The 20,904-nt window shown below is 57.6% G+C and overlaps 1 protein-coding gene across 1 annotated transcript; it reads left to right on the forward strand.

Annotated features, from left to right (window-relative positions):
* Positions 1–1,524: 1,524 nt before the first annotated feature.
* RNPEP (arginyl aminopeptidase) lies at positions 1,525–18,572 on the forward strand. The gene is made up of 11 exons (XM_047754884.1): positions 1,525–2,125; positions 5,332–5,472; positions 6,044–6,192; positions 10,750–10,866; positions 11,490–11,725; positions 14,114–14,227; positions 14,877–14,989; positions 15,122–15,230; positions 16,112–16,336; positions 17,051–17,193; positions 18,041–18,572. The coding sequence occupies exons 1-11, from the start codon at positions 1,691–1,693 to the stop codon at positions 18,197–18,199; spliced, it is 1,941 nt and encodes a 646-aa protein (XP_047610840.1). The 5' UTR covers positions 1,525–1,690; the 3' UTR covers positions 18,200–18,572.
* Positions 18,573–20,904: the final 2,332 nt, after the last annotated feature.

Consider the following 20,904-nt stretch of genomic DNA (forward strand, 5'->3'; position numbering starts at 1 on the left):
GCTCAAGGCAATGCTGGCTCATCAACCCACTGAACGAGGCCAGGGATCAAACCTGCATTCTCATGGATACTGGTCAGATTTCAGTTTCCGCTGAGCCCCAGGCTTGTCTTCTATTTTCTCCAAGGAGCCCTACTTCCTTCTGATGGAGAATAGCATTTGGAATCCAAAATCTGGGTGTTGGGTACACTCATTGCTACTGGGGTGTCAGTGCTGCTCGTTTTTCCAGGGGATCATGCCGAGGAATGTATGTAACATACTAACCCATGCACTACACTTCTGCGTCCATCCATGTGCATATAAAACAGAAACCACCAGGCCCTCTAGCTCTAGTCCAGCAGCACAGGGTTCATTCTATCCCTTTCTTTCCTATTTGTAACTGCAGCTTACAAATAGGAACCCTGGTTCTCTTTACAATAATGTACTTATTTGTTCAATCCTAATTATCTACAGTGCAATTCCAGAATTGTTCAGCCATAGCTGTGTGAAAAGCAAATTTGCTTTTCACAACAGGTTTGTTTTATGGCCCAGATTATGGTCTATTTGGTGAATGTTCCATGTGACCTTGACAGGAGCATGTATGCTGATATTCTATAAAAGCCAGTAAGGTCTAGGTGATTGATAGTGTTGTTCAGACCTTATATATCCTTATTGATTTTCTGTCTAGTTGTTCAATTAACTGCTGAGAGATGAGTGTTTAATGTCCAGCTGTAGTTGTAGATTTGCCTATTTTTCCTTTCAGTTTTTGCCGCGTGTTTGGAAGCTCTCTTGTGAGTGAAACACACATTTAGTAAAATGTATGTCAACTCCATAAAAGTAGGACCCCTGTGCTAGGATACTGTTTCCTTTTATGAGAAACTCCCCACGGTGTCTCTTTTAAAATCTCATGTCCTAGCTGATCGGTAAAAATCTCACCATGGACCGGTTCCGCCTCACAGAAAGGCGACCGCAACCACTGGTACAGAGAAGGGACACAGCATGAAGTGGGGTATCCTGGCTGACAGAAGGGCACACCGCCCGCCGCACCTTAAGGGTGCTGTGCTTGTCCTCACCCTTGGTGGAAGGACAGAAGAAGCCCTGTGCCCAGTGCCAGGAGGACCTCCATAGGCTGTGGCATTCTGTGCTGTTTCCGATTAAGTTCTCCCAGCTCGAGAGACGGGTATAATTCCTCTGTTTTACAGGTGCACAGAGAGATGCGGAAAGAGCCTCCTTTCTTGAGGGCGGTTTGCCCAACATGACCGGGCCCTAACAATTCGAGCGCAGAGAGTGCGATCTCCAACCAAGACCCCTGCAATCCGGGCTCAGTGCGACCTGAGGAGTAGGACACGGGAAACCTCAGTACAGAAGGGACTGGGGAACATCCTAGTGGGATGAATTCGGGAGAAGATGGATCCGCCAGCACTGTCTTCCAAAGCCCTGCGGTGCGGATTGGGGGTGGGGGGGGGAGAGGCGTCAAGAAGGGGGCGTGACCAAAACAGCTTCCGGGGCGTGGTCATAGGGGCGGGCCCTACCCGGGTGAGCGGAGGCCTTGGGGATCCCAACCCACCGGGAGCGTCGGGGCGGGGCCGGGCCGGGCCGGCGGCCGGATGGGATGCGGTAGTATCGGGGTACCCGGCGAGAGGCAGGGCGTTTGGGGGCGTGGCCACGCCGGGTTCCGGGTTCTGTGGCGGGCCCGGCTAGGCGGCGGAGAAGCATGGCGGGCAGCGGGCCTGGGGCCGGCAGGCGGGTGCTGCGCTCCGCGCAGGCGGAGGATGTGGCGTCGGCCTCCAACTTCCGCGCCTTTGAGTTGCTGCAATTGCACCTGGACCTGCGGGCCGAGTTCGGGCCACCGGGGCCCGGGCCGGGCAGCCGCGGGCTGAGCGGCTCGGCGGTGCTGGAGCTGCGCTGCCTGGAGCCCGGCGGCGCCGCGGAGCTGCGGCTGGACTCGCACCCGTGCTTGGAGGTGACGGCGGCGGTGCTGCGGCGAGGGCAGCCGGGCCCGGGGCAGCCGGAGCCAGAGCCGGTGCCGGTGTGCACACAGCCCTTCTCGCACTACGGCCAGGCCCTCTGTGTGCGCTTCCCGCAGCCCTGCAGCGCCGGCGAGCACATGCAGGTGCAGCTCACCTACCGCGTGGGTGAAGGACCAGGGGTGAGTGCCCCCGTCCCGCTCCGGCCCCTCCTCCCGGCTCAGACTCCCCATCCCCTTCCACCGCCCCACCACACCTCTGCCCCCTCCTCATCCAGATGAACCCTCCTCCCCCCACCGCTCTTAGGGCACCACTGTCTCTAGTCCAGGGCTTCCCAGGAAGTCCTCCCGATCACGAACTGAAGTTAGAACTGTCACTGTCCTGGACGTAGGCTGGGCCCTGGCGGAGAGCCGCTTTGTTCTGCTCTAGGGCGGCCCTGACCCTGCTGGCTCATTACCCGGAGCTGACTCAGGCCTTTTGGCGGCGGGAGTTGGCGGGGGCGGACCTTCCAGTGCCTCAGCTGAAACAGCCCCGGAACTGGGCAGTTTCCTTTTGGGACACCCTGGGTTTGATGAACAAAAGAATTTTAGTAAAAGTGGGTACTGGAATGAGGTTGTGCCAGGCTTTGTGATAACTTGGCGTTCTCACTCTTGGTTGACTCCTGAATTTTAACCACGGGTGTGGGGGGTGGCAAATATTGAAATTTTGGAGAGCAGAAGGGGGAAGATCATGTGCCCACATCTGTGAGAGTCCCAAGTCCTTCCGGGAGATTCCAGGCGTGGCTACCAGCCCTGTCTTGGGTAGGGGCGCTCAGGTCCCCCAGATGCCTGCCTGCCACTGAAGTCTGCTTATCTGGTGGCACTAACCCTTTTTGCTCTTGGAGCTGGCTCAAAGGGCAGTTCTCTTTCTCTTTCTTTCTACTAACCTTTTTGCTTTTAGAGCTGGCTCAAAGAGCAGTTTTCTTTCTTTTTCTTTTTTTTTTCGGCTTTCTAGGGCCACACCTGTGGCATATAGAGGTTCCCAGGCTAGGGGTCGAATCAGAGCTGCAGCAGCCAGCCTACACCACAGCCATAGCAACGCAGGATCCGAGCCACATCTGAGACCAGGGATCGAACCCTCATCCTCATGGATCCTAGTCGGATTCGTCTCCTCTGGGCCTCCAGGGCAGTTCTGTTTCCATCTTTTACCATTCAGGAAATAAATGAACCTTATGATGGATCTTGTCCAACAAGTTAAAGTCGAAAGTAATGTAGACTGACCTCTGAGGCAAAGGAGAAGCCCAGGGACCTCTAGAATAACATGACCTCTGGAAATATGTTTGGTTGTTTGCTTATATTCTGGTTCTGGTTGGGGGCAGAAATTCAACAGAATAACTGGAAACATTAGATCCTCCTGGATTTGCCCACTAAAGGTGGCATCCTAAGTGAAATATCAGAGCTAAATAGCTCTCATTTAAGATGTAATGGCCTCCCTTGACAAAAAAACTGCCCTTTGTGCTGGGAAGGTCTCCGCCGATGGCACTGTGCCTGTTCCTTCACATTGCCACTGTCATGGTGGGTCGTAGCCTCTCCCTGACTGGACTCAATCGTGTATATGTCCTGCCAGCCTCCTTCCTTCTCTTCACATGATTAAAACAAAAGCAAAACTCCAGCACGGAGGGTGAGTAAGGAATTTCGGTGGAGGGGATGATGGTCAGTATTTATCAGGATGCTCCCGACAGCAGTTCCATGCTTGTCATTGCATAGATCCTCATATAGGCCTGCCATCTCGTGAGGACTCTGTCAGCTCTTACTGCCAACTCAGGACAGTTTTTTTTCATGGATAGGACATCGTTTTTTTTTTTTTTTTTTGTATTTTCTAGGGCTGCTCCTGCAGCATATGGAGGTTCCCAGGCTAGGGGTCCAATCGGAGCTGTAGCCGCCGGCCTACACCAGAGCCACAGCAACGCCAGATCCAAGCCGCATCTGCAACCTACACCACAGCTCACGGCAACGCCGGATCCTTAACCCACTGAGCGAGGCCAGGGATTGAACCCACAACCTCATGGTTCCTAGTTGGATTCGTTTCCGCTGTGCCACGACAGGAACTCCTAGACTGTATTTTTTTCAGAGCAGACTTGGTTTCCCAGCAAAATTGAGTGGAAGTTCACAGAGTTAAGATGGCATTTTTGTAATGTTGTAATGAGGGCAGTAGTGTCCACGTGGCTTATGGCTGCTGTGCCGACCTGTGGTCACCTGGCTGAGGCTGAACCTGTCAGGTTTCTCCACCAGGACATCACTCTTTTCACCCCCTCACCACACCACACCCCCTACACACCACGTACACCACACACACACACCCACTCTCAAGTAAAGAAAAACCCAGCCTTCCAGTGCATCTCCCTTATGCCTCTTAAAAGTTGGTCAGATGCCTCTGTGTTCAGTGCCCTCATCTCAGCCATCCAGATGCCCTGCCCGCCTCCGTCTGGGAAGCCAGTGTCCCTCCGGGCCCTGCTCATGCTGCTGCCTCCCCTGGAGAAGGTCCTCTCCCTTCCTTCCCAGCCGCCTCAGTCTGCCCACTTGTGAAGGTCCAGCCTAGGAGTTTTGCCTCCTGCAGAAGCACTCCTGGAACCCCCCGGCCCTCTCCTAAACTCTCCCTGCCGTGTAATGCTGATGCCATCAGCCGTAATAATCATTCAAGTGTGCCCTTGATTAAAGGCTTGGTTAGGAAGGAATCATAGCCTATAATGTAAAACACATTTACTCTGAAAGGGTGGATTTCAGGGATGGAGAACATGCATTAATCACAGACTCCTTGGGAGTTCCCCTTGTGGCTCGGCAGGTTAAGAACCTGACTCGTATGCATGAGGTTGTGGGTTCGATCCCTGGCCTCACTCAGTGGGTTAAGGTTCCGGCATGGCTGTGAGCTGTGGTGTAGGTCACAGACACGGCTCAGATCCGTGTACGGCTGTGGTGTAGGCCGGTGGCTACAGCTCCCATTAGACCCCTAGCCTGGGAACTTCCATAAGCTGTGGGTGTGGGCCTAAAAACAAACAATCACAGACTCCTTGCTCTTGGCTTCTGTTTTTCTGGGTCTTTTACCACAAGGTCAAGTACAGCTTCTTCAGTATTCATCTTTTGATGAGAAGTTACTACAGCGGGAAGACCCTGGAGGGGACAGGACCAGGGGCTCAGAGGCCAGCTCAGGGATTCTTGAGACGACCCAGGGGACACAGTGAGGAGTGGCCCTGCGTGGTGTCTACCCTGAGAAGTGGATGTCAGATCTTGGCGGGACTCCAGAGGGACTGAATGCACAGGAGGGGCAGGCGTCCTCGTCTGAGCCGACTCGTCCCTGGCTGCTCGGGGCTCACGCAGGATGTCCGTTCCGAAAGGTCCTTGTCTCCGCTTAGGTTTGCTGGTTGGCTCCGGAGCAGACGGCAGGAAAGAAGAAGCCCTTCGTCTACACCCAGGGCCAGGCTGTTCTGAATCGGGCCTTCTTCCCTTGCTTCGACACTCCTGCGGTAAAATGCAGATACTCCGCTCTCATTGAGGTGAGGGCGCCGCGGCCAAGTGTATCTGCCCTTGGGATTGAAGATACAAGTTCAGGTCTATCGGGTCCTGTTTCAGTGGGTAAATTATTACACCCACCCAGGGTTACCTCTGAAAAACTCCGCCCACAGAAAGCTCATTGGTGCTAAATCCCACCAGTTGAGCACTAGTTTTGTTTGTTTTTGCTTTTGAGGGCTGTACCTGAGGCAGAGGGAGGTTCCCAGGCTAGGGATCAAATCAGAGCTACATCTGCCGGCCTACACCACAGTCACAGCCACGCCGGATCCGAGCTGCGTCTGCCACCTACACCTCCACAGCTCACGGCAACATCAGATCCTTAACCCACTGAGTGAGACCAGGGATCGAACCCGTGTCCTCATGGATCCTAGTCGGATTCTCAACCTGCTGAGCCACAGTGGGAACTCCACCAGTTTCGTTTCTGGAAGCCTCTGTGCTTCCCAAGGGGGCGGGCAGGCCGCTGTCCTCACCATGCCCATTGCTGCTCACGCTGCCCTTCTAGCTGATCCAGAGCCAACCGTCCAGTGAAGCATCCTGAATGTTCTCTGCCGCCAGGTCCCAGATGGCTTCACAGCTGTGATGAGCGCTGACACCTGGGAGAAGAGAGGCCCCAGGAAGTTCTTCTTCCAGATGTCCCAGCCCATCCCCTCCTATCTCATCGCTTTGGCCATCGGAGATCTGGTCTCAGCAGAAGTTGGCCCGAGGTAGGAGACCCAGACCCCCCCAAATTGGGCTCCGGCTCCTGGAGGCCCCAGGACTGCCAGCCTCAGATCCTGAGACCAGGGGAGCGCTGTGCAGGCTCCGTGGGCGTCTGTGTCCAGCCTTGCGCTCAGAACAGCACTGCTCCTGAGAGATGAGGTGTCCCTTACTGGGGGACAGGGCGACAGGGGACTGGAAAGTAGACGAGTGTGTTTCCTCCTGCTAAGATCCTGTTAGCGGATGAGCTCCTGATGGCAAATGAAGAACAGTCTGTTCTGAGTTCCCGTTGTGGCTCAGTGGTTAACGAATCTGACTAGGAACCATGAGGTTGCGGGTTCGATCCCTGGCCTTGCTCATTGGGTTAGGGATCCAGCATTGCCGTGAGCTGTGGTGTAGGTTGCAGACCCAGCGCGGATCCCTGCGTTGCTGTGGCTCTGGCGTAGGCCTGTGGCTACAGCTCGGATTGGACCCCTAGCCTGGAAACTTCCATATGCCGTGGGAACAGCCCAAGAAATGGCAAAAGGACAAAAAAAAAAAAAAAAAAAGAACAGTCTGTTCTAAACACACCAGGCTGTGGGGATCTCTGGAACCCTCTGTGCTAAGCTGTGACACGGCACCTTGATCCAGGCGACGGGGCCCACTTGACTGGTGTCTATGGCTCACCCTTTCCCTGCTAGGTGGACAGTCCTTGCCTCATGGGGTCTTTTTCTTTCTTTCTTTCTTTTTTTTTTTTTAAGGGCCGCACCCACGGCATATGGAGGTTCCCAGGCTAGGGGTCCGATCAGAGCTACAGCTGCTGGCCTACACCACAGGCACAGCCACGCAGGATCTGAGCCGCATCTGCAACCTACATACATCACAGCTCACAGCAACGCCAGATCCTTAACCCGCTGAGTGAGACCAGGGATTGAACCCACATCTTCATGGATGCTAGTCGGGTTCGTTAACCACTGAGCCGTGAAGGAAACGCCACCTCATGGGGTCGTGTGGGAGTTTGTTGACTGGCAGGGTCTTCTGTCTCACTTTCTGTAGGAGGAGGAGAGCCTGGGCTGGGGAGCCGGATGGGCATGCCCCCCACACCCTTTTCTGCAAGACACCTCCTGGTCCTTACACCATGGGGGGCCCCACTCTCGCCTCAGGTTTGCCCCATGAGGCCTTGGTGATCAGGCTTGTGCAAACTTGCATTCACGGTGGGGTTGGGATTCACATTCAAGAGATCCCGCTGCAAAGCCTGTGCCTTTGCCACTAGAATTCTGGTGATGTGATTCCAGCTTCCCTGAGAGCATCTTAGTATCTTTGAGAGAAATTTGTGTGGTGGTAGAAATGTGTCGGGTGTCCCCTGTCCCCCTCCCACTGTGGCAGCTGAGCCGCAGGTTGGGTTGAAGGACTGTGTTGGTGGTACCCAGGCTGGGGATAGAGCTGCGCTGCTCCTAGACCAGGTTCCTAGAGGCTTCTGCTCCATGCCTGGGTCTTCTCGGCCTGGTGTTCATTTTCTCCACATGGGTTTCTCCCCGGGGGAGGGCAGCCTGGGGCTTCTCCTCTGCCTTCTAACCCCCCTACCCCGACCCAGCCCCTCACACTCACACCGGATGCCCTGCACATGAGAAGCTTCCAGCAGCCTGGCCTCCTTCCTTCTCCAACTCGCCCCTGACCTTCGCCCTCTGGGTCCCTGCTCCTCACCCTTCAGGCCCACCTGCACCTGTTCCTGCCCAGGGTCATCTCTCACCCACGCTCCAGGCCCCTTCGCTTGCCCTGCTGTGCATCCAGCCAGGGCCCTGCCATTGCCTTCCTCCACCCTGGGTGGTTTTTTGTTTTGTTTTGTTTTGGTCTTTTTGCCTTTTCTAGGGAGGTTCCTATGGCATATGGAGGTTCCCAGGCTAAAGGTCTAATTGGAGCCATAGCTGCTGGCCTACACCAGAGCCACAGCAACGTGGGATTTGAGCTGTGTCTGCAACCTACACCACAGCTCACTGCAACGCCAGATCCTTCACCCACTGAGCAAGGGCAGGGATCGAACCCGCAACCTCATGGTTCCTAGTCGGATTCGTTAACCACTGAGCCATGACGGGAACTCCCCACCTGGGGTGTTTGAGAGAAAATGATGGAGCTATGCAGGGACCAGGATGCATGTCTGGCTCCTGGTGGAAAGTTGGGAGGAACAAAAGGTGCCCGAGACATCTGAGAAGTTTCTCAGGGCACGTGACAACCGTAGCCTCCAGCCTCAGAGCCTCCAGCTCAAGGTCCCCTCACTGTGTCTGCTTTGTTGAGATACTGATCTGTCAGTACCATTGCGTCCTGCTCCTGGTCACCCCTGGCTGTGCTGATCCTCCCCTCGGTCCCTCTGGACCCTTGATGATGGGACCTTCCTTCTGTTAAAGCCAAATCTACACATCCGACCTGGACCTGTTGAATGCCGCCTCCTGCCCCCACAATCTCTGGACTTTGCTTCAGCGCCGACCGCTCCCTTTGAATCTGCATCCCCATCCCTGACTGGCTCTTTCCTTTCCACCCCAACACATGCATCTTGTAGCTCTGTAAAAAGGAAAAATGACAGATTCCTCATCCCCTTCCAGCATGCACTCCCCCCCATCCCTGTCAGGGCTCCCACCCATTGGAGTCTAGTCCCCTGAGAGTCATGAAATCCCTGGAATAAGACGAGCTCTTCTTCCGCTTCCTGGACCCGGGCCTCCTGGGCCCCAGGGGTAGGTGCCCCGTCTGTCCTGACTGCACTTTTTTTTTTTTTTTGCCTTTTTAGGGCCTCACCCATAGCATATGGAGGTTCCAAGGCTAGGGGTCCAATTGTAGCTGCAGCTGCCGGCCACAGCCACAGCCAGAGCCGCACGGGATCTGAACTGCATACCTCCCCCGCCCTGCCCCCCCCCCCCCATCTGACCTTGGACTCTGGTTGGCCCAGACCTCCTGCAGCTCTGTCTGCACTTGTAGCTTCCTTCCCCCTGTGAGGCCCCGCCTGTGCTGCTGGGACCCCTGGCTGCTGGCGGCCCTGCTTCGCCTCCTCCTGCTAGAACAGTTCCCCGAAGTCCTGCAGGCCTTGCAGCCACCTTCCTCGGCCGTCTGTCCTGAGATGCAGGATATCCGGGTGGGGAGCATCCAGGGCTCTGGCCAGACATAGGCTTTGGCCTCAGTGCCCTCGAATTTGAGATCAGCTCATCCTTGAATCCGAGGATGGACCTTTGTCCCTGGATCTTCTTAACCCCTCCCCCACCTTTGTTTCCTCACTTTCACCCTGGAAACTCCATCACTGGAAATTCCTGACAGGAAATGGAAGGAATGATGCATTGAACACCTGTCTTCCCATCCGTGTCGCCTTACTGGTTTTCTTTCGTGTGGATTTCGTGTTTTGCTGGACCATTTAAAAGCACGTAAATCAGCCTGCTTCTCCAAAGCATACAGACCGTGGTCCTTATAGTCAAAATACTGGTATTGCTCCTTAGACAATTAGCACCTTTCTGTTAACCTGAAGTGGTTTATCTATAAAATTTTTTTTCAATTCCAAAGATCCAGTTGTAGAAATCCCTTCTAGGAGTTCCTGCCATGGTGCAGTTGGTTAAGAACCTGACTGTAGGAGTTCCCGTCGTGGCGCAGTGGTTAACGAATCCGACTAGGAACCATGGGGTTGCGGGTTCGGTCCCTGGCCTTGCTCAGTGGGTTGACGATCCGGTGTTGCCGTAAACTACGGTGTAGGTTGCAGACGCGGCTCGGATCCCGTGTTGCTGTGGCTCTGGCATTGGCTGGTGGCTGCGGCTCTGATTAGACCCCTAGCCTGGGAACCTCCATATGCCGCAGGAGCAGCCCAAGAAATAGCAAAAAGGCAAAAAAAAAAAAAAAAGAACCTGACCGTAGTGGCTTGGGTCACTATGGAGATAGGGGTTCAATCCTTGGCCTGGCCGGTTAAAGGATCCAGTGTTGTTGCAGCTGCAGCTCCATTTGATCCCTGGCCCAGTGACTTCCATATGCTGTGGGTTCAGCCACTTAAGAAAAAAAAAAAGTGTTCTTTGGGGCTCAGTGGTAACAAATCTGACTTGTATCCACAAGGATGTGGATTCAATCCCTGGCCTCACTCAGTGGGTTAAGGATCTGGCGTTGCCGTGAGCTGTGGTGTAGATCGCAGACATGGCTTGGATCCTGCATGGCTGTGGTCTAGGCAGCGGCTACAGCTCTGATTCGACCCCTAGCCTGGAAACTTTCATATGCCATGGATGCAGCTCTTAAAAAAAAAAAAAAATGCTTTCTACATCTCCTGAGGGTAAACTTCCTACAGAAGCCACAGCATGAGGGGCTTTTTCATCCCTCTCTTGTCTCTCTGAGCGTTTATACCGGAGGAGCTGAGGCTGGAGCTTGAGCCGGTCCCCGCAGGAGCCCGCTGGCTGTCCTGGGTGTGGTGAGCTCTGGGCGGCGGCTGGCTTCGCCTTTCTGGTCCCCGTGGCTCCCAGGGCCGTGGCCGTCGGCTCCAGTGTGAGACGGAGGCCAGTTTATGCCGGTGCTTTCAGGACTTGGCCCCTGCCATGGCCTCTGAACACAGTGTGGCTGTCCCTTGTCCCCAGGAGCCGGGTGTGGGCTGAGCCCTGCCTCATCGACGCTGCCAAGGAGGAGTACGACGGCGTGATAGAAGAGTTCTTAGCAACAGGAGAGAAGCTTTTCGGACCCTATGTTTGGGGAAGGTGTGGCGTCACATGGACTCATGTCTCTGTTATCAAACTGAGCCTGGTTCTCTCCATCTCTGGGGTGGAGTGGAGGAGGAGGAGGGAGCAGGAAGGGAAGGGGCAGAAGAGGGGGAGGGAGTGGGAAGAGGGAGAAGAGGGGAAGGGGAGGGGAAGGGGCAGAAGAGGAGGGAGGAGGAGGAGGGAGGAGTGGGAAGAGGGAGAAGGGGGAGGGGAAGGGAGGGGGAAGGAGAAGGGGGAAGGGAGGGAGGGGGAGGAGGAGGGGGACGGGAGGAGGAGGGAGGGGAAGGGGCAGAAGAGGGGGAGGGAAGAGGAGATAAGCCGGGAGGGCCCTGGGACAGTTGTTGAGATTACAGGTTGCCGAGGTGACAGGTGTCCCCCCAGTTGCTGACTCTGGAGTCAGAACCCCCTGTCAGGAACCATGGCTGACTTGTCTTTCTGGTTGCTGGAAGCAGCCCGTACTCTTGTTTTCTGTCATCTTCAGCCTTGAGGCCCCCCAGGATAAGAGGCTCGGTCCATGGGTCTCTGTGACCCTCCTGAGCCTCGGGGGAGCTGGGTGTGATGGAGTGTGGCCGGGATGGCAGTGTGGGGGGGTGCCCTGTGACCGCCCCCCCTCCTGGCAGGTACGACGTGCTCTTCATGCCACCGTCCTTCCCGTTTGGAGGGATGGAGAACCCGTGTCTGACCTTCGTCACCCCCTGCCTGCTGGCCGGGGACCGCTCCTTGGCCGACGTCATCATCCACGAGATCTCCCACAGTTGGTTCGGGAACCTGGTCACCAACGCCCACTGGGGGGAGTTCTGGCTCAACGAGGGCTTCACCATGTTCGCCCAGAGGAGGATTTCCACCATCCTGTTCGGTGAGTGCCCAGTCGCCTCTCCTGGGGCTTTGGGGATCCGGGTGGGCATGAAGGGTGGAGGGGGCGGGGCACAGAGGCCCCGGGATGCGGCCGTAGAGGCCAACTCAAGGCAGAGTTATCTGCCCACCTCGCTGCCCATCCTAAATCAGCGGGGCCGTGGGCAGAGACAGTCTCAAAAAGGATATGTCGCCTGGGGAGTTCCCCTTGTGGCTCAGCGGAAACAATCCAACTAATAACCATGAGGACGCGGGTTCAATCCCCGGCCTCGCTCAGTGGGTTGCGGATCCGGCATTGCCATGAGCTGTGGTGTAGGTTGCAGATGTGGCTCAGATCCCATGTTGCTGTGGCTGTGGTGTAGGCCGGCAGCTGTAGCTCCGATTCAGCCCCTAGCCTGGGAACCTCCATATTCTGCAGGTGAGGCCCTAAAAAAGCCAAAAAAAAAAAAAGAGTCCCTGAAAAAAAAGTATAGGTTACCTTCAGGAACTAAGGGGCAAAGTGCCTCCTTGTCAGGCTGAAGCCCCACTTTGTGCCCTCTGCCCCTGCACTGGGCTGTCCTCCAGATGTGAGGTGACTTAATCCCAGATCATCACAGTCAGTTCCTCTGTGGAACACCCGCATACCAGCTCTGTACAAAGTACATCCCTTAGGAGTTCCCGTCATGGCTCAGTGGTTAACGAACCCGACTAGGAACCATGAGGTTGTGGGTTCGATCCCTGGCCTTGCTCAGTGGGTTAAGGATCCGGCATTGCCGTGAGCTGTGGTGTGGGTCGCAGACGCAGCTTGGATCCCATGTTGCTGTGGCTCTGGCCTCGGCTGGCGGGTACAGTTCCGATGAGACCCCCAGCCTGGGAACCTCCATATGCCATGGGTACGGCCCTAGAAAAGACAAAAAAAGACAAAAAAAACCAAAAAACCCCAAAAACAGTACATCCCTTAGCAACTGGGCAGGAGCCAGATGAGGGGTGAGGATTTCCATCTTACATGTGATTCACTGCGACTCAGATAAGAAATGTGCCGCCAGCCTCTGAGCCGGTGAGGGCAGAGACTCAGATTGAGCCCAGCTGTGCTTTTAAACTAGTCTCAGAGTTCTCTGGTGGCCTAGTGGTTAAAGGGTCAGCATTGTCACTGCTGTGGCTCGGGTCACTATTGTGGTGTAGGTTTGATCCCTGGCCCAGAAATTTCCACATGCCACGGATGCAGCCCCCAAAACTAAAACAAAACAAATAATAAAGTCTCAGCACCATCGCCTTATTGAAAACCCACTGTATATCAGGTGCTTTTTATTTTATTTTTATATTTAAAAAATCTTTTCCTTAGGGCTGAACCCAATGGCATATGGAAGTTCCCAGGCTAGGGGTCAAATTAGAGCTTCAGCTGCCAGCCTACACCACAGCCACAGCAACGTGGGATCCAAGCCACGTCTTCGACCTACACCACAGCTCATGGCAACGCCCAATCCTCAACCCACTTAGCGAGGCCAGGGATTGAACCTGCATCCTCATGGATACCAGTCAGATTTGTTTCCACTGTGCCACAACGGGAACTCCATCAAAGGCTTTTTTAGCATGTAGTGTCTGCTGCCGCCCACAAAGATTGTAGCAATTTACACTTTCATCCAGAGTCTATAGAGAAGAGCCCGTGTGTAGCATCTAAATCGGCCTCTGCGGGCCCCGCAAGCCCGTGTCTCTGCCCGCTGTGCGGAGGGAACCCGGGCTGAGCCAGGATCTCAAGGCAGCAGCGGCAGCTGGTTCACACCCAGCCCTCCCCATCCCCCTACCCCCGAGCCATTGGCTTTCTCAGTTGTTTTATTTATTTTTATTTTTATTTTTGTCTTTTTTGCTTTTTCTAGGGCCAATCTCGCAGCATATGGAGGCTCCCAGGCTAGGGGTCTAATCGGAACTGTAGCCGCCGGCCTACGCCAGAGCCACAGCAACTCGGGATCCGAGCCTCGTCTGCAACCTACACCACAGCTCATGGCAACGCCGGATCATTCACCCACTGAGCAAGGCCGGGGATCGAACCTGCAACCTCACGGTTCCTAGTCGGATTCCTTAACCACTGCGCCACGACAGGAACTCCTCTCAGTTGTTTTAGAGTTTTAGAGCCAGGAGCCTCAGACCCTCGAAAAATCTCCGGCGACAGTTCCTTTTGTCTGACGGGAACAGTGAGATGAAAGTACTGTTTTCGGGGAGGATTAAATTCCCGCCTCTGGGAGTGACAACACGAGAGGGAAGGTGGCCCTGGCATGTGTGATTGGGAGGGGCCTGAGGAGGCAGCGCGAGTCCTTCCTGCCCTGTCCCCAGGCTCTGGGGCTCTGTCATCCTCTCAGGCCTCGAGGGCAGCGTAGGGAGGCACCTGCGGAGGGGCCAGCGCTTTCTTGTCGCACAGGGGCCGCGTACACCTGCCTGGAAGCCGCTACCGGCCGGGCTCTGCTCCGGCAGCACATGGATGTCACGGGCGAGGAGCATCCGCTGAACAAACTCCGAGTGAAGATTGAGCCAGGTGGGGTTCCTGACCCCATGGAGCTGGCACACCTCGAATTGCTCCCTGGAGAGGGAGGTCCCCGGGTACTTTGGGCCCCAAGTGGTCCTGCATGACACGCGTCGCCCTGTGTGTGTGTGCGGGTCCCTGCACAGCCACTTTCCCACCATCAGGCCAGCCCCATGGGGTTTGCAGAGCGGGCATCCTCCTTACCCCACAGAGCGCATGACCGAGCCCTGGACAAGCTCACAGACTTGTCCAAGCTCATGGGTTTTTGCTTCCTGATACTTTTCTTCAGTTCCATGCGCGACTCATTTAAACCTTTTGTGCAACTGAAGCTCACGTGATGCCTCTGAATGTGAACTTGTGGACCCGTGGCTGGCTCCCTTTACTCCAGGACACCTGCAGAAAAGTACCCCATTCTGGGCAGGCAGCCCCATGTGGGTGTGACTGCATGGCTGGGAAGGCGGTGGGTGGGAGGACCCACGCGGCACAGCCACTCCAGGAGGGACGCGCTGCCGCATCCCCCCAGGCTTCCTTGTCCTCCCACTGGGGCTACCCCGCAAGCCCCCGGGTGGACCCAGAAATGCTCCTGACCTTGCCGTCCCTACCAAGCTGACGTTCCCCCCTCTTCTGTACTTGCTCGTTGAGTCTAGAGCTTTCTCTGCAGGTGTTGACCCCGATGACACATACAACGAGACCCCCTACGAGAAGGGCTTCTGCTTTGTCTCCTACTTGGCTCACCTGGTGGGCGACCAGGACCAGTTTGACCGTTTCCTCAGGGTACATCAGCTCGGAGGGGCGGCGGGGGGTGGGAGGTGGCGGGGGAGTGATGGGACTGGAGGGCAGGGGGCAGGGGGCAAGGGGCCCTTGCCCCCGTGGGATCCGTGACCACCGCCGCCGCCCCCCAAGCAGGCCTACGTGGAAGAGTTTAAGTTCCAAAGCATCTTAGCCGACGACTTTCTGGAGTTTTTCTTGGACTATTTCCCTGAGCTGAAGAGAAGGAAGGTGGATTCCATCCCAGGTGAGCAGGGGAACCAGTCCGCAGTTTCCAGGAGATGGAAGAGGGTTCGGTCTGGTCTATACCCGGGGAGACTCAGGTGGTGTGAGACCACGGGATGGGAGTCGGCGTCCTCTGGGTGGCACTTGGCGGCAGATCTCAACTCCTGGCCTCCGTCCCCCATTTTGCTTTTCTCCTCTCTCTCTGGTTGTTCCTGGCCGTGGACACACCTGGTTGGACCCTTAGCTCTGCCTGGTCTCTGCCGTACCGAGTGGGCTCCCAGGGACCGAGTGGAGGCAGCAGCCCCGCCTTGTCCAGCCTCTCTGAGGAAGGAGGTCCTGGTCCCGCCGGGCAGGCACTGCTTCCTGGGGGGGGGGGGGGGGTGGCGAGGGAGCCCGTTAGATGCACCCCTTTGTGCCCAATGGGTGGCTCCGTCCAGCCAGGTGGTGGGGTCTGCAGCTGACCAGGGCCTGCCCTGACCAGGTGGCATGTGAGACTCAGAGTGGGTTTGATCCTCACAGGTTTCAGCCGAGATGGGGGCTCTCACCCCCATGTCACAGATGAAGCCGAGGCATAGAGGGGACTGGCCTGTGCCTGTGCCCCTGGCTCATTGGGGCAGAGTTGGGGCAGGACCCCCAGAGTGTCCGCACGCATGGCTCTGCCGGCGCAGTGTTGCTGGGGGAGGCCGGGTCTGGGCATCATGGGAGCTGGGACCCTGCAGGGTGGGCGTGATGTGGGGCAGAGGGTCGGTAGCCAGGGAAGAGTTTGGGGTGGACAGAGGCACACGCAGCTCGTGGCCTTGGGAATCACATAGCAGGTTGACTGCATGGCAGGTTGACCATGTGGCAGGTTGACTGCGAGGCTGCGGCACCTTCTGAGGGCATCTCCACTCCTTCTGCCACTAGGGTTGGAGTTTGACCGTTGGCTGAACACCCCCGGCTGGCCCCCCTTCCTGCCCGACCTCTCCCCCGGGGACGCGCTCATGAAGCCGGCAGATGAGCTGGCCAAGCTCTGGGCGACCGAGGCGCTGGACATGAGGGCCATTGGCGCCGTGTCCACCTCTGCCTGGAAGACCTACCAGCTGGTTTACTTCCTGGATAGGATCCTCCAGAAATCCCCTCTCCCTCCAGGTGAGAAAAGTGGATCGATGCTTCCGGGCTGTGAATCAGGGTCCCCGTCTGCGGAGCTTTCTGTCCAGGCCGGTGGCGGCTCACCGTGTGGGCGGCCGGGGTGGGAGGGCGGGACGGCAGTGGACAGAAGCGCACAGCAAGCACATCGGCAGAGGCTGTAGGTGCCCAGGAGCCCGCGCGGAAGGGATCTCAGAGCATGGTCCCTGTCAGGTCCTCAGCCTCAGCAGCCCCTCACAGGTGTGACGCCATCTAATCCTGGTCATCACTCTGTGGCTGTGACCCCAGGTCCTGGGGCGTGAACCCGCAGCCCAGCCAGTAAATGTGGCGCTGGGGTCTTGCACCTGTGCGGCCGAAGCGCTTCAGCATGGCTGTGTGGTTGCTGCTCAGCCACAGGCGATCGTCACCAAAGGGCATCCCTGGGAAAAACGGTTCGAGCAAAGTGGCTTGTGGCAGGTGTAAGAGGAAAGGGGGCAGGCCGAGCAGGCACATGGGATGGGTTTGGTGGCAGAAGGCTTGTCATTACATGAAGGGGAGGTGGCGGCCAAACCTTGGAAATGGGGGTGAGTGTGAGCCCGGATGTGGCCGCTTCTGGTGTAAGGGAGCTGCTGAGGGGCGGTGGGAGCTGCCGTGAAGTTCCTCCTGGTGCCCTCGGCGGGCCTCGCGTGGTCGCCGTGCTCCTGGCAGAGTCACTGAGGGCCAAGTTGTGTTCTCCAGGGAACGTGAAGAAACTTGGAGAGATGTATCCGAAGATCTCAAATGCCCAGAACGCGGAGCTGCGGCTGCGATGGGGCCAGATTGTCCTCAAGAACGACCACCAGGAGGACTTCTGGAAAGTGAAGGAATTCCTCTGCAGCCAGGTGGGCGATCCACCCCCCCCACCGCATCTGGATGGGCAGCAGTGGTCCTGCAGCCTCTGGGGTGGGGAGGGGGAGGAGGGGGTGAAGGACCTGGGGCTCCTGTGAGCAGGCCTTGGAGGTGCTGCCCTGGGGGAGCCCAGGCCAAGAGCTCTGCAGGCCAGCTGGTGGGTGGCCTGAGGGGAGAGAGCTGGTTGGTGCTGACGGAAGCTGGGACAGAGGGAGGCTGGTCTTGCCGGGAGAGGCCGGCGGCAGGAAAGAGGAGTGCAGGCGGATTCTAGGCTCCTGCTCCCTGGGGAAGCCTGTGACCTGGGCGGGTTCAAAGGCCAGCTGGGACCTGGGTCCCCCCTGGAGCGCTGTCCTGCTGGGAGGGGCCTGTGGCTCTCAGGATGAGCCTCAGGAGATTCCAGAGCGGGGTGGGAGCTGGTGGTGATGAGGCCATGCACAGATTCCCGCCCCTGTGGGCAGGCATCCCGGAGCTCCTTCCCCACCTCTGGGTGCTGGGGTCCTGTGCTGTGGCTGCAGGTGGACCTTACGGGGCCTTTAGGTGCTATGGCCTTGGCTCTCTGCTGTGCCTTGGTGCCTGGCTGCTTACAGCTCTCGAAAAGTTCAGTCTCCCCCGTGCCAGCCCCTACTTGGTTCTGTGGAGTGTAGACACCCCCCCACAGGCTGTCGTGGGCAGCGTGAATCCCACGATCTAGCTTTGGGATCCTGGGGCTCCATGAAGATTCCCAAATGGGAGCCCTTGTGTCTGGAAGCTCCTCACCCCCGCTTGGATCCCAAGGCCTCTCTCTGCACCCGACCTTGGGCTGAGCAGAGGGCTGACCGGCCTGGCGCGCGTGTCTTGCAGGGGAAGCAGAAGTACACCCTCCCGCTGTACCATGCCATGATGGGGGGCAGTGAGGCCGCCCGTGCCCTCGCCAAGGAGACCTTTGCGGCCACGGCCTCTCAGCTCCACAGCAACGTGGTCCACTACGTCCAGCAGATCGTGGAGCCGCTGGGCAGCTAGAGGCGGCTCGCAGAGTAATGGCTCCCGAATTCCAGGTCTCTGGTCAGTGTCCCAAGTTCATGTCCTCGGGATAACCTACTGTCTGGGCTTGGCCTTGGGCACCCCGGGCCTCTGCTCTGACGGGTCGGCTCTGGATCCGAGTCCTGAGACTGGAACCTCCACGCGCCTTGGGCAGCAGCGCCTGCGGCTCTGGGGGCCGCCTCCTCCCCAGCGGGGTCTCTGGGATTTTTTTCCTCTTTTTAATTTTTTTTTTCCTTTTTCTTTTTTTTTCTTTGGCTGATTCATGAAATACTGTGCAAAGGGCTGCATTTTGGTGATTCTTTTTCAAGTTTAATCGCTCTTTTAATAAATATTTTTTTTTAAGTGGAAAGTATTTGACTGTGCCGTTCCTTCCCCCAGGCTCCCCCACCCCACTGCAGTTCTCATCAGGTCAGAGGGACCCAGAGGACAGTGTCCCCTCTTCTTAGGCACCCCCCCCACTCTGGGCTGGAAGAGGAGGGGGGTCCCACAGGAGCATATGAAAGATAGAGGGCACACCTCTCAAGCACAGCCTCTGCCGAGAGAACCTGTGGGTCCTCTTCTGCAGTGCCCCCCCCCATCTTTTCCATCAGTGCAAATAAACTTGCAGTGGACTGGCTGCAAGACTGTTGACACGGGCCTCCACCCCTCTTCTGCACAGGGTCTGGTGGGCAGTGGTCCTGGGCACCTGGAGCTTCCCCAACACAGGGGCTCCCAGCATACCATCCTTGGCTATCTGTTACAGGAAGGGCTGTACAGATGCCTCCCCGCTCCCTTTGCTCCCTTGCGTTCTGCACAGATCCTGCGGACCCAGGAGCCTCCTTTCTCAGCCTAGTTTCACAGCTGGGCGTCCTGGGGCTCACAGCCTGTGTCCCCCACAGTCCTGTCCTTTCTTAGGTCTGGAGGTTGTGCCACTGCTCCCACATCTCCCCCTGCCCCCCCACCCCCCGTCCCCCTGGCCACTCCAGCCCTGACCCCCTCCCCACCGCTACATCACCTGCTAAGGGAGGCCAGCCCATAAGCACGCTTGACAGCCCCACTTCTCCCAGGAGCCTGAGGCCTGCGGCCTTTCTCCCTGCTGCCTCCACATCCCTCCCCACCCCAGCCTCAGCCAGGTACTCTCCCCTGGAGCACGTGAGCTATCCTGGGGCTGGAGCCCAGAGCTGGTTCTCCCACATTCCAGGGCAAGGGACTGGGTGGAGGGAGTGCCTGGGGCTGTGGGGGAGGCCCCCCCCAAGGGCTGGGGCACTGCTTCCCAGGGCCCGGGCCCCCCACTCCCGGCCCAGTGGAAGGGGGCCAGACCCTCATTCCCTCTGCGCATCCAGCAATTTCAGAGCTGAGACTGGAAGCAGATGCCAGAGGAACGTCTTATTCCCCGCAGGGAGGGTTAAAGGAGGGGGCTGGGGGGCGCCCAGAACTGTGTGTGGGGGGAGATACTCAGATCCTGCCTCTGCGATGCGGCCACGAGTGAGATTGGAGGTATCTGAGGGACTATTGTATCCAAACACACTCTTTTTCACGGATGGCAACCGGAAGAGACCCCAGATGGCCCCTCACCACCCGGCTGCCCCCCACCCCCGCAGGGCCTCAGGGGTCTGCAGGACCCCCCTTGGGGTCCGCAGTGGGGCTGGGTTCATGGAGAGGACCTTGTGTGGAAAGGTCACCTTGCCCAGAGGGAGGGCGAGGTCGACTGGAAAGAGCGCCGGGTGGGGGAGTTAAACCACAGCTCCGCCACTTAACTAGGTCCGCGTGGCCTGGGCGGGTCATTCAGCCCTCGAGCTGCAACCTCCCGATCTGTAAAAGGAGGACAACCACACATTCCCGCCGCCGCGCTTCCCCTCCGTGTCCCAGATGCGGACGAAGGGCGGGGCATCTGGCCGCTAGGGGGCAGCAGGCAGGCGCGGGCACCCGAGGAGCTGAGGTTAGACGGGGAGGTCAGACGGAGGCCACAGAGAGCCGTAAACACCCGCACGTGGGGCCGGCGCCCTCTGCAGCCCCTGCCAGCACCCCCTCTAGGTGGGCTCCATCAGGGATCCGGGGGGCTTCTGAGCAGAGCCAGGTGCTTGGACAGGGGTGACCGTGATGCTTGAGGGGCATCCAGCAGGCAAAGAATGCCAAGATCTTGCCAACAAAGGAGAGGACAGTGGTGGGCCCTGTGGCTAGGGACGCCAGGGCCCTACCCAGACCCCCGTAAATGTAGCCTGGTGTCTAGAGAGCCTTCCAGCCTGAATCCTGGGCATCGTGGGAAAAACCCCAGACCTCAGTATCTTCTCTCCCTGCTCCACCCCCTTTGTCTTCAGACCTGCAGACATTGGGGGCCGGGAGCGTTCCTGACCCAGCTCTGACCCAGTCACGCACCCTCCCCTAGCCTGTCCCTGCCTGGCCCCCCTAAGGAATTTCCTGAGCCAGGGGGTGGCCGAAAGTGCACATGCCCACCCAGCGGCTCTCGGCCCCCCGCCCAGGCCACTGCCCTGTGCCCAACCCCAGAGGGTGCGGGATGACAGACCCTGACAATCATTAAACCAGCAGGGCCTGACTTCCCAGCACCGCAGCCTGGATCCTGGCCAAGAGGCACAAAATATGCAAATCACCTGGGGCCAGGAGCCCAGTCTAAAGGCCAGGAAATCCCCTCGACCAATGAGCCATCAGCTCAGGTTACCGCGGGCGCCTATAAAGGCCTGGGCGGG

The sequence above is a fragment of the Phacochoerus africanus genome, chromosome 12, assembly GCF_016906955.1.
Source record: "Phacochoerus africanus isolate WHEZ1 chromosome 12, ROS_Pafr_v1, whole genome shotgun sequence".
Lineage (NCBI taxonomy): Eukaryota > Metazoa > Chordata > Mammalia > Artiodactyla > Suidae > Phacochoerus > Phacochoerus africanus.